Here is a 14,503-nt window from a genome sequence, read left to right on the forward strand (position 1 = left end):
AATAAATAATAAATAATAATAATAATAATAATAATAATAATAATAATAATAATAATAATAAATAATAAATAACAAATAATAAATGACAAATAATAAATAATAAGTAGCAATAATGATAATACTGTTTAACAAATAATTAAATAATAATAACTGTAATCAAGAAAATATTAATTTGGTCTCTATTACGTCTGCATTATACACTGCCGGTTGGTTTTCTAAATGATTGGATGATTCATTCAAAGGTATAAATATTTTTGCGCAATGTTTCTTCCGTCAGCGCTAATCATCTTCACATTACGTATGTACCACTAATAATGATTCATAGGAATGGCATGAACAATGAAAGATGATAATAATGATGTTAATGGTAAATGATCGATAGCAATAAGTTTTAGTGATAAAGAGATGAGGCTGATAATGATGATGATTGTTGGTGATAAGATCAAAAATAAGGTTAAGAGAAGGAAATTGGTGAAGCAGATAAAGTCAAAAGGTTAGATGTATCTACAAAATCATCGTATTCTATCATTTTTACAACCAGAGACATCACAAGGTCAAACCCGTAAACAAGTCTACAAATCGTTGCCTTTCATCCTGTATTTTTCCTTTATATACATACATACAGATAATAATATATAGTAATGAACTAACCATCTTTCGATTCAACAACATAACTATTTTTCGCTTCTTTCGCCTTTTTATTTTCCTTACGTCTTTTAGCAATCGCGCATTTGTCCTAAATGAAATGACACACACTGGTCAACAATTTAGCAAAAAAAATCCTTTTGGAAAATTACAAAAGAGATAAAATGATACCAAATTTTTAGATTTAATTAATGTTACGTATTTCAAAATGAGAAAGTGATATGATCAAATCAAAAAGCTTCAAAAATTCTTCAACTCTTTTCATATAGCTTTCCACACCAACTTCAATCTTTAAAGTTAGCTTATCCCATAATTTCCATTCATTTCATTCCAGTCATTTGTTAGGATGAGGAAAAAGGAAGAACAGGACAGTAAGGGAAAAATGGAGAAAGGACAAAATTGATAAATTGAAAAACCAAACCGGTTGATTCTTTAGATTGGCCATTTCGTTATCCAAATTTGTCTGCTGCTGCTGCTGTTGCTGTTGATGCTGCTGCGGATTCTGAAATAAATGAATAAAAACGATTGCATTTTACTAATAATAATAATAAGTGGGAGTAAATTACTCATAAAATTCATTAGCTGCTAATAGTAAGGATGTCTTTGTAAGCATCCTTAAGATAGAGCAATAAAATGAAAGTTGTCATCAAGACATGGAAGCCAATCATTGAGGTATAATAAGTGCAAACTCATATGTACATCCCATTCCTCTCAGTGGCAATCATTCTGACAAATGCTACAAAATGTTTCCCAGAAACCTTCTTTTTCTTTCTTTTCTAACATTTTTGCAAAGAAGATGTGAACAGATAAAATCGAAAGTACATCAAATCTATCGCCTTTCACAATTTCTGTGCTATTCTATTTTCATTTCCATGTACCAGTACAATCATCGATTATTGATTAATTAAGCATTTTTACATATTATATTAATCGGTTATCTAATTAAGATTAAGCCAAACAATCCATAGTAAACCTTATCATCACAACTTTGCCCATCTTTAAACTATTATCCATTGTTGTATACAGCAATTTCCTCTGACTACCTTTATGAAGGTGGTGAAAAAGAGAGAGAGAGAGAGAGAAAGAGAAAGTAAGAGAGAAATTAACGCAATTCTTTGAATTAACTTATTCTTTATGCATATGATATATATATGCATATAAGTGTTCATTAATTTCGTCTAAAATGATCCAAAATAGACAGTGAATTATTGACGGAAGCAAATAATAGTTTTTCACTCCACCTCTCTCCCCCTTTTTCTCTCTCCAATGTTTTCATTCTAACTTATAAGACTTTTTAACTAAAAAAAAAAAAAAAAAAAATGCATATCGGTATCAATAGAAGTATAATTATAATAGAGATAGTCAATACTCGCCGTGCAACTGAAATGTCACATCAAAATGTCATAAGTGAAATGCATTCACTTATTTTAATTTTTTTTTCTTTAAAAAAATAACGAATATAACAACATAGAGATTAGACATTTTCTTTTTGAAACTTCAGCTATTTATTACAAGCAAAAATCATTTGCCTCATCACTTACCATATCACTGTGCAGCAGAAATGAACGTTGATTTTCAAAAATGATTTCGAAAGAAAATGAACGAACAAAACATAAAATTGACAAATAATCTCAACTCTATCGAAATACGTTTCATTTTTTTCTTCAAAAAAAAAAATTTCATCAGTGAAGAATCATAGGAAATATATTTGAAAGTTTTCCGACCGACAAATATCTCCAACAAAAACCATCTATCCATTATTCATAATACCATCATTACTATTTTTTCATGTTAAGATTCGACTGAAAAAAATTTTAAAAAAAATTTTAGATGAAAAGAGAGGTAAATTGAAAATTTACTTAATTACACTGTAACTAATCATCATTCACATTAAATAGATCATATTTTTCCATCGAAATTATCAATAACTGCTATATTAAGTTTAGTTTAATGATGATTCTTTCTATCCCAAAATTTTTCATTCCCAAAGAAAAACTTAATGGTATTGAAGATTGACTGTAAACTTTACAATTACAAAACATATGTTATTAGTTACAAATAAACTGAATGAAGCGTAATACAAATTATGATTGCTATATTACGGCCTGAATATGTGAATTATTTCCGAATAAAAATTATTTATGATCAGTGAAATTGATCAGGAAAATACAATTAAACTCTATCAACTGAAAAAAAAAGAAAAAAAAAACAGGAACTTCTTTCGTTTCAACAATCAACAATGTTTTCTTTCCCCGTTTCTTTTTTTGCTCAAATACCGGTAATAGATATGGGAAATGTGATGATGAAAATTTATCGGTAATTTTCGATAGAGTAACAAACAATAATTCTTGATGATATCTCTCATTTACTATTAACTAATCGTGTTGTAAACAACTACATGGAAACAGAAGAAAATTTAAAAAATAGGGCATTATAATGATCAGATCTAATTATTGATTGTAGTGATTTTAGCACTGATATATCACTATTACAAACATTAAATGATCGAATAGAATAGTATTGATTAGTATTTCGTTATTTTGTTGTAGTATTTATTATTTAAATTCAATGGAAAATAACTATAGATATTACTAGAATACGAACTAGACAACAAACTGAGGCAAAAAGCAATTACAGATTAAGCAACAACCGAAAACTAATCGGTATGAAACACCGATTAGTTTCCGGTTTTTGTCGTTTTCATTACCTACTGCAACTCCCAAGAGCAAGCAATCCAACGATAAAAGTAGACAACAAAATCCTGAATATATTACCAATTTACATGAATTGCATATAAAAACATTAACTTTTCTGGTTAAAGAAACGGTAATAACTTTTTAATTTCAATAAATGATCGATATTTTTCAATAGGCATTTAATATGTACTAGGAATAGAACATAAAACCAGAAATAGATAGGAAATAGAATAAAAAAAGAGGTCAATTAAATGATCAGTGAGTTATTAAAAGTGGAAGTTTTCAAGGATTCATTTATCAGTAAGCATTTAATCTACAAAACAAACATTTCACAATAATCATTTGTTCAGCATCAAACTACCTCAAAAATTCACTAGAAATTTGGAAAAGTTCCCGATGAAAAGAGATATATCTTTCGCATTCCTCTAAAATAGACTTTTAGCAAGGAAAAATAGTAACTGATTAATCATATTTTAAGAAAATTGATTAGATGAGCATACATTCTAGTCTAGATGATTATTCATAAGCTTATCAAAAATATTTTAATAAATATTTTCACAGTATCAAGTACTTTAATACTCTTTTCTAAAACAAACAAACAAGAAACAAGAAACAAAAACACCACGAAAATTCTACACCATAACACTATTCTGTCTTTTATTCCGCCTTTAACGATAATTTCTAATCTCTAAGAATTCATTCTATATCCCCACTAAAAATTTCCAAAAATAATTTTAAAAATTTTCCGGATAAAACAAAGACACTATTTAATCAGCATGAAGAAACATGACATAGTTAAGTTATTTGATAATTAATCATAATTCATCCATTCAATCAATTAAAATTGTTACAACTTTAACATGAAAAGAGAGAGAGAGAGAAAGTAAAAAAGAGTATGAAGATTTGCTTATTAATGCTAAGTAGCAATTTATTTTATTTCTAACAAAAGAGGAATTTCATAGTTATTGGAAATGAAATAAAATAATCTCATCCTATTGATAATAATAATATCAAGCCTAAGCTAAGTTTTTCCTTTTTCCTTTTTCTTAAGAGATATTCTTCCCATCAATGAGCATATATAAGAAGACAAAGTTCTAGGCATTGAGAAAAATGATACTCTTATTTTAGAAAATGAAAATTTAAGCTTATTTTAAAACAAGAATATTACACTCTATAATATTACACATTTATCCTTTTATACACAATCTTTCATCAATATAATCAGACGATAAGTGATAATGTCAAAAAGAGACAATATGTTAGCAATAGACTGTAAATACATATATATCTCATCTCATTGGCATTCAACTTATATACTTGATATAAACATATCAATCAGATACAAACATTTAGATTATAAACATGTCTATGGTAGTTTATTTGAAAATACATAAGACTTATATATTTGCTTTCCCAAATTTCATATCTAAAAATTTCCTGATAGAAATTTATATTTTCACATCAAAAAAAGTACAAACAATTTCTTATGAAATAATACTAGGAATGATGCCAAAAAAAAATTAGGAAGAATAATACAAAAGCCATAAATGGATTAAAAAAATGTATATTCATCATGACAGTAAGTAGCATGGTTATGACGATAAGACAATATGTTAGGAGTAGAAAAAAAAAATGGATTGACATTTCGTACTTTTCTTTAAATTATTATTTAATTTGAAAATAGAATATGAAAAAAAAAACAGAACATGAATAAACAGAATGAAAAATCAATGAGGAAGGAAGAAGAAAGAAAGTGAACGAATATCATTATCATAACTTACACTTCCTATTAGAATATCTCAGTTATCTGCGGAAAATGATAAAAAACGATAAAATTTTTGATCAAATTTCAAATTTTCAACTTTAAATCTATCGTATTTTTGTTGTCTTTCATCAAAAATCTATGAAATAGAGCTGATCTATAGCTCAAAATGATTAATAACAACAAAAATAATTTAAATCTAACAAACATTTAGAAAATATTCATAATTAACCCACTAAATAATATCAAAATGAATCAGTAATACATGATCAAGATATTCCACTGATGTGATGAAAAAGTAAGGTTAGTGAAAAGAACTTTTGTCCCACCCAAAAATGATCTCATCCATCATCAATAATAAAAGACTAACCCTTTTATGCATACAAATACAAATAGCAACAAAAAAAAAAGAAAAAAAAAGAAAAAAAAGAAAAAGTGCATAAATACAGTATCAATAATAAATGATGAAATTTGTTCATCTGATTTAAATGCTTTATCATCACAACAATCACATTTTCAATTGTAATATTTTTATTTGCCAAACTAAACTACAATCCCTCGATTTTTTTCAATTCTTTCTAACTTTCATGTCTTTAAATTTCGTAAAATTATAGCAAAATAATTTCTAAAATATTAATGTTCTTTGGTAGAAATAAATTACTAACAGTGTCAATTACAAAAATAATAAAAAGGATGGAATTGTAAAATGGAATGATAATATTTTGCACTATTCTTTCCATTCCTCTAATTTACTGAACATTGGTTATTTACAATGATCATTGCTATTATATATGAATGAAAATTTCTTCCTTTCATCCCTTCCATTGCACCAATCTATTTACCGATGATGATGATACATGAAGTGGAAATGCTTATGCATGGTACACTTTTATCTTCATGTATATTATTTGAATATATAATTATATTTCGGGAAATATTGATGTATATATTTAATACTAATACTAATAAATCAAATTAATAAAAACTAATTTCGACCAATCATAATATAGGTTTAATGCTTCAACCGTATTTATAATCTGATGGCTAATATTTCAAACTATACCATTCATTATAAGGCCAGCAACCTAGTTAATAAGTTGGATGGCACAGTTATGCAGGTAAACAATATAACTCTTTCTCTCTCTCTCTCTTTGGATAGGTTAATATACCGGTATTGTTACTGTTGAATCAAACAACTGTTCTAATTATCCCAGCACCGATACCTTTTTATAACATCACATCTTTTGACATTTAGAAAAGAAAAAAAAAGAAATCGAAAGATATAGCATGAAAATTTTGATGCTCTTCGGCCAAAAACTTTTTGCAATATTCTAAGATAAATAAGTAGCACAAGTTTCTACATCTACACATACTTCGGAACTGTCTTCAAAATTTTACACTTATTACTTAATCATTTCTTAATTTAAGACGATCATTATCATTAAGCTTGACCAATGCAGTCAATCTTTGCAATCTAATCTTAGTGATCATAATCAGATTTAAAACTGTCAACAAAAATGTCAGAAAAAATCCATAATGTTGACTATCAAATTAATTTTTTTTTTTTTTTTTCACTCACCTTATCATTACATAATATAGGATATTTGGAATTACTCAAGAACAAAACAAAATGTTTGCCTACTAGGTGAATGCAAATGAGTGTACAATTCAATTATGATGGTTAAAAAGCATCGTGATCGTTGCAAAGATAAGCCCACCGTGATCATTCTTCAATAATAAATAATAATGATATTAATAATAGCGGAAAGAACATAAAATATTCTTGTTTAATCTTAATTTACATATAAATAAAAGTAATTAGCGATTTGCATGTGGCTTGGATGAAAACCTGAATCGCACTTCTCCACTAGAATGTAGTATATTTTACTAGACAAAAAACTATCAATTTTAACAATCCAACGATAAACGAAAATAATCTAAAAATATGGCAATCGCCTATTTGCAAAAAAACATCCTCAAATCTTTTTTCTTCAATTATTTTTTAGATTATCATTTAAAATCAAATCACATTTCGTTCTATAAAATAAAAACTTTAAATATTATTAAATAAAGAATTGCAATGCAATGGAACTTCCTAACCGTCATTTGTATGAAAAGGAAAAAAACATTCCTAAAAAGATTGCATCATAAAATCAAACAAGCAGCTAAAAAATTATTATATTAATTCTAAAAACAAAAATTATAAAAACGAAAGGAAAAAATGAACTAACAAGACGAGTATCCTCTGTTGGATCCAAAAGTCCTCTAGCGTAAGTTTCACGCCCGTCGAAATGTGCCGGTATCAAATCTCGCGCTAGTACCGAATTGGATGTATTAGCTGGGATTAAGCTTACTGCAATTATTTGACATTGTCAAATCAAGATAAATTGTTGATGGGAAAAAATCAATAGGAAATGTAATATTTAGCATGCAATTTAGATGAACAACTAACCATTGATCAAACATTCAACATTCATGCATGAACATGAAAAAACTAAAAAAAAAAAGAAATGAAAACGAAAATTTGTTATCTGACCACTAGAAACACAACATATACCGCCATATGAAGAGTTCCTGGGATTGAAACACTCAAGAATTGTTTATGTACTAAAGAATCAACACAATACGGCTAGCATATTAACTTTTTGCCAGAATTACGGAAAGTAATTCTGACAAAAAGTTACCATAAATGAATGATGTAATCATTCATTATTCTAAATAAAAGCGGAAAAGTTAAAAGTAAGAACAGGAGACTAAACTCTCTTAGTGAACATCACGTTCAATTATTTTATTGCATTTCAACTAAAGAGGACATAAATCGTTCCTGTCCTTTCGTGCAAAAAAAAAAAGTTGACAAATGTTTATTCAGAACCATTACAACCCCCCTAAAACTTGCTTTCGTATATTCTTTTTTTTTTTTTTCGAGAAGAAAATACTTGCATAATTCAAATTCATTTCTTGATGAAATAAAAAAAAATCTGTTCCTGACGTCTTTCCAATGCTTACATAACCAAAGAACTTATCAAAAATTATATTATAGATATTCTAATTACATATAATAACTGAGATGAGACAATTGATAAACAGTGGGCACTTTCTGTTACAAACTTAAACTCAACCTTATATGAATAAACATTTGCAAGACATACGTAAATGCTACAGTATCCTATATATTCTTCAGTAACAATCACTAAAATGAAAAACTGCCCAAAAACGATTCTAGAAATGCCAACCATAAGCAAACCAGATAAAAATTCATTTCCTATAAGCTGAGAAATATCAGGCCATAATGTAAGTCCTGTCGTTACTCTTATTAACCGAGAAACATGAATATAAACTTAAAATTAGCTATATCACTACAAGATACTTTATAGTATATAGTATGATAGAAAGATGAAAAGGAATGAAGGGAGAAAAATATGAGATATTTCGTTTGATAATATAGATAAAACAAAAATGGAAGAGTATATGCTAAACTGGATAAGATGCACAGTTTAAGCTAAACTTACGAATCTCACAGAAAAAAAGGAAAGATAAGGAAGAAGGTGAGCAAAAGGAAAGAAGATAAAAATTGAAACAAAAAAGTAAAAAGAGGCTTTAGGATATAAATAAAAAAACATTCATAATCTATTTGTCAATAATTATAGAAAATACATCAGACCAAAAATCGATTGCTTCGAATAGTACATAAAAGTGGAAGACAATTACCATGATAGTTTATGATAAAAATAGATGAACAAAAATATCATTACCTGACTTGATTTTTTCCAGTATAAATGCATTTTACGATTACATCTCGAAATCGACTAACATGTTGTTCTATGCTAGGCTAAAATACTACTTTCTACTAATGCGATAAATTTAAAGTGTTGATCAGTTCATTAGCATGTAATCCTAGAAGGATGAAATAGGGAAAGACGAAAATTTACAGTTCGAAATATTATATGATGGAAAGGATATGTGCTAATTTGCTACCAATGAATGAATGGATAGGCCTAGCTCTAACAAAGATGAATGTACGACTGTTAGAAGCTATTCTTACTTTCAGGAACTGACTAGCTAATAAAGAAAAACGTAGATAATTCATTTGCTCCTTTCGGACAAATCAATATTTCGATGCTACTTACAGATGACAGATGAAACCAAATGTGGATGAGGATTAGTGGTGGCTGTTAAAACCTGAAAATTGTATCAACAAATCCATTTCTACTTTCAAATCTAATCGTTTTTTTTAGAAAGAACATGCCATATGATATTTAACTGTTATAAATGATGATGATTAATGCTTAAAATCGAATCAATAAATTAATTGAAACATTACGAAATATTACGAAATGATCAATTTTTATCAATCATTCTCTTTTTTCTTTTTTTCTGCTAATATCGACTTCATTTATAACATAGCAATTTTAATAAATAGTTATACAAGTACATTTACTAGCACAACTAAAATTAACAGTTGCTGTAAATCAATCTATTAATTACATCACATTTTGAATTATTTAAAAAAAAAAGAAGTAAAAAATAAAATAGAGCAAAATTTTATCGAATGCCGCCGCACAAACTAAGAAATGATTTTTCTTCATGCAATAAATAAATTTAGAAGGAAAAAAAAAGTTAAAAAGACAAAAAGAACATGGACATCACAAACATAATACATATAGAGGACTCACAGAAAGTTGGACCGACGTATCCGTTGTAGCTGTAATCATACTCACCATCAGCAGTTGTAAAGACATCCCTTTTTGTGTTTAATGTACGAGATTTTTGCATATCATATGTGCCAACTCGATTTCCATGTAAACGTAATTGTCCTGCTGAATAGGTGAATGGATTCTGCAATAAAAGTAACAATAAAAATTTTGAAATAATAAAATTTTTTGAATTAATCTTTGTTTACTTTTTTTTTTTTAAAAAAAACATTACCTATTTAAAATCATAATCCTATGAAAAGGGAAAAATATTTGCAGCAAGCATTACTCCTCTTTTTCTTTTCAGTTATACCTTATAATTTATTTTTCCATTCCTCATTTAAATCATTCCATCTGCGCTAGTCTTTCTTTTTCTCAAAATGCTTTGTATATATACATATATAAAAAAAAAGGAAAAACGAATTTGAAGAGGGAAAATTTTAGATTAAGATTTTGAAAAGATACTTGGAAGAATGCATGAAAAAAAATGATGTCAAATCTCCAAGCAGACGCAACAAACTGCAATCCTTATTCTTTCCGCTTCTCCACTTCTCCCATCACTTCTTTATGGTAATTTGATAAAATTTAAGCAAGTTTTATTACTAACATCATCGTGCTTCCCTTGAGTCCCAACAGCTGCAATAGTTTCAGCATTTTTCTGAATCCTATCATCTGCTGTAATGTTTGCTTCAGTAGTTGAAACATTTTCGCGTTCCTTTGAAACTTTCGACATAATGTTCATCATCACTTCATCGTCATCGCTGTCGTTTAACGCTCGAATCTGCAATCGAATGTCATTTCCATTTTCTTCCTCATTGATTCTACTAAAAGGAAAGGAAAAAACTTGAACTAGTTCGAATTTTACCTCGAAAAAATGAGAAAATTTCAAATTTGAAAATTTCGTAAATGACCAAAATCAAATTCCTTGCAGATCAATAAAAAATAAGTCGATGAAATCGATGAAGTGATGTACAAAGTGACGTAATATATTATGAAAAGTAACGCAATACGAGCGAATCATATTTAATTCGATTCAAACATATCTGCAGGGGTCACTGGTCTGTTACGACGCTTATTAATGTCACCAAGGAAATCGCCAGACACCGATCACCCGCCAAGTCATACTACTCAACTCATCCTCCTGCGATAGTGTAACCAAAGATACAAAAGGTACAAAACAATTCGATATTTTCAAGTGCCACAGAGATAGATCATCCTATTCCATAAATATTTTGTCGATAAGGGAGAGCGGCAAAATTAACAAATGCCAAGTATGGATTTTTCCCTTTTATTAGTTCGAAAAATTTCACTACGCTTCAAAATGGAAAATGAAATGGTAAAACCATACTAAAATGACTTTAATCAATGACGATGAGATTAAACATCTCATTTAAAAATGAAACCACAAAGTAACTCATCAAAAACTGAGTCCTGTCAACTAAAGAGACCAAAAGCCTTCTACTTCTACTCTTACAAGTCATATTAGAAAGTTTGAAATGATTTGGAATCAAAAAATTCTTGTGAACGATTTCACATTTCATTTCAGGGAAAAAGACTAGAAAAAGAGAAAAAGATATTTTAGAGGAAAACGAAAAAGATTTAACAAAAAATACTTCAGCATAAAAAGTTTCATAGCAATCTACTTGAAATTATTGGCTTACTCAACCATCACTGAGAGAATTATCAAACATTGTAATGGATTTATATCACTTCAGTTCCATATCAGTGTAGGTCAAACGCTTGGACAGATAATAATAATGCAATATTAGAGGGTCTAAAGTCTAGAAGAATCTCAATTTCTTTTGAAAATAGCAAAATAATCTGAAATTTCAACACGAACTTAACAGAATAGGAAAAAAATTAGAATTTGTCATCTTAAAAATCCTATTTGTACATTAATCAATCTATTCGTCTTCTCATTCAAATTGTATTCTTATCCTAAACCTTAATAATATCATTGAATGAGAAAGTGAATTTTTGAAAAACAACAGTAATTAAATTTAATTTCAAAATAAATCCAATATTTTCGTCCTATTCATTTCCCATTATAGTTTTCCCATATTTATAGTTTTGTGTACTATATGAAAAGAAACGATCATTTTGTAGGTTTATTGAACTGATTAGTTTGAAATGAATTGAAACTGAAAGAAAAGTTTCATTTGAATTATGCAGGTTAGATTTCACAAGACCATCTGTTTGCCTCATGTTTTCCTTATCCATACTGCTATGAGTACAAATGAAATCTTCCCAGTATCTCAGCAAAGTATCCCATTAAAATTAATGCAATACAGCAAAATATGAAGTAATTTATTATTATTAATCATTCAAAATGAATCTTTCTGATCAAACGACATTTTGATGAAATTGGTACACTCAGATTTGCATACATGAGAAGGATACTAATTGATATGATATTTTACGCAATCAGTCATAATTTCACGAAATTTCAATCCCTTATAAAATAATTAAAGTGCAAAAATAGACTACCTCTTGAACTGAATTGCCCTGTCTATAAAGATTTTTGAAGCCGCTACCATTATTGATATGTTCATTTTGATTCTCTCCAATATGCATATTTGAAGAGCTAAAAGATACATTTGAAGCACTAACTAAATTAATTTATTCAGCTGAATATTTCACTTAAAATTTAAGAAAAATACAATATGCCACTAATCTGATGAATTAATAATAATGGTAATCATACACTTGAATATTTATTTATCTAATACTACACTTGATATTTGACAACAGACATACCGGCAGGAATCACTTGCACGTTCATCCTCATCAATGTATGCTATTTTGTTCGTATTCATGCATCCATTCTCAATTGATGATATAGAATTTAACTCACTATAACAAATCAACATGTTATAGCAAAGAAAAAAAAAGAAAAAACATTACCACTAATCCTTAATCTCTAACTACTGTTCACAAGTTCAAAAACATATTCTTTATGAAGAGCAATTAAGTACATATCTACTTTGCTTTAAACTTATTTAAATCCAGTAAAACTTACTTGAAACTGATAACAATACTAGATGATTTATCAACTGTTTGCGTTGCACGTAAGATATCCTCCGAACTACAGCTGCCATTATTGTTCATCATATTACCACTACCTATTGCATGGATAAGTTTCTGTTCAACTGCAATCTTAGATGGTTCATCCGAAGTCAAATTAGTCCTTACGAAACCTTTGGTGTTGTAATTATTACTGACATTATTATTTTCACTTTTGGTATACTTCGCTGGTAGACGTGATTCCCAGTTCTCCTAAAAAAATCTCACATTGATGAATAATGGCGATCCTGATTATAATTATTATAAAAACGTGTCTGGTTAACATCCAGACAAGCTGCAGAGCGCTGATGATCGATTCAAGATCAAGAGAGGCAGACATTACAACAACAAGTAGATACAAGATGATGAAAAACAATTAAACAACAGAAACAAATGTTGCAAATATTCTAATTCAATTGATCATCATCATCTGATAATGATCGTGATAATTTGTGCAAAAAAAAAAAAACAATTTATATAAAAGCATAAATTGCTACTCAATTTCTCGTTACCGCTATCTAATACATTTGCGATATTAAGCTACAAGCGACTTCATAGCTATGTTCTACAGATAAGCCCAAAATAGCATAAGTGGAATTATCATATTTTATTATTATGCAATAACACCGTTGTACGTTATGTTATTCGCACTAGTTTATTGAATATAACAATCAGCTCGAAATTGTTGATACTATCAAACATAATTTCATTAAAATTCGCTATGCTTAATGATTAATGATTGTAAGAGTAAGCATACATCACGCTAATTAAATTTTTTATTCAGTCCTATTAAATGGAACTTATATTTCATATAAAAAAGTTATATCGAGTCTTGCATAAATAAAGAAGTACAATGCTAATGTTACTGAACTAATTTTAGATAGCTGAGTGAAGGAATTCCTTAAATATAGCTGGAACTTTGATTACTAGTTAAATTAATCTTAAGAACTAATAATCCTTAATCAATAAACTCTACGCAAAAAAAGAATAGTTATATAATAACATAAATTACCACTCAGTTCCTCTTTACTACTATCTAATACCTACATATATTTGCAATATCAGCTAGAAACTTCAAAGATGAAGGTATGGAAAGTAAATAAGCAAGCAAACAGATCAAACTAAATTGTAATATAATTTTAGAGATGCTCTGATTAAACGTGGAATATTTTAGGTTTTGTGTAAGAAGAAAGAGAGAAGAATAGGAGACGAGCTTTAATTCTTCTATCTAATAATTTCCAATCGTAAACGAATTTGTAAACAATTCGATATAAGACATGTCCTTTTCTTTGCTAGCAAAATACACAAGCCTAGCGATATTAGCAGTTATGCAGCAGCCATTTCAGATAGCAATAATTCCGATAATCAATCAAGAATAAAGCTGGATAATTGAAAACTTCATGTGAATTTTTATGACCGTTAAAAAAACAGAACATTCCGTTGGTTCAGTAAACGAAGCATGTCTACACTAATTTTTTTTTTTTTTTTGATGCTGTCAATGTATCTCGTCATCCTAGCTGTATAAGAAAAAATTTTTGCGATGCCCTAATCTTTGCATTATATTATTTTTTATTTAACAATAAGAAAAATCTTTAAATTCATAAATTCGCTAAATTTCACCAAAGTTTTCACTAAACATCTACGTC

General features: G+C 28.3%; 1 protein-coding gene across 1 annotated transcript in view; it reads right to left on the reverse strand.

The window, feature by feature from the left end:
- Positions 1-14,503, reverse strand: part of LOAG_18658 (hypothetical protein) — a gene marked incomplete at its 5' end in the record, with an annotated part of 27,002 nt that overhangs the window by 11,455 nt on the left and 1,044 nt on the right. Inside the window, 8 exons of the mRNA XM_020451323.1 lie at positions 652-736; positions 1,067-1,147; positions 7,335-7,456; positions 9,822-9,939; positions 10,402-10,575; positions 12,282-12,378; positions 12,552-12,647; positions 12,814-13,070. Of these exons, the coding sequence (XP_020304900.1) occupies positions 652-736; positions 1,067-1,147; positions 7,335-7,456; positions 9,822-9,939; positions 10,402-10,575; positions 12,282-12,378; positions 12,552-12,647; positions 12,814-13,070 (1,030 nt within the window). The remainder of the gene's footprint in view (positions 1-651; positions 737-1,066; positions 1,148-7,334; positions 7,457-9,821; positions 9,940-10,401; positions 10,576-12,281; positions 12,379-12,551; positions 12,648-12,813; positions 13,071-14,503) is intronic.

Source organism: Loa loa, assembly GCF_000183805.2.
Source record: "Loa loa unplaced genomic scaffold supercont3.428, whole genome shotgun sequence".
In the NCBI taxonomy this organism is placed as follows: domain Eukaryota; kingdom Metazoa; phylum Nematoda; class Chromadorea; order Rhabditida; family Onchocercidae; genus Loa; species Loa loa.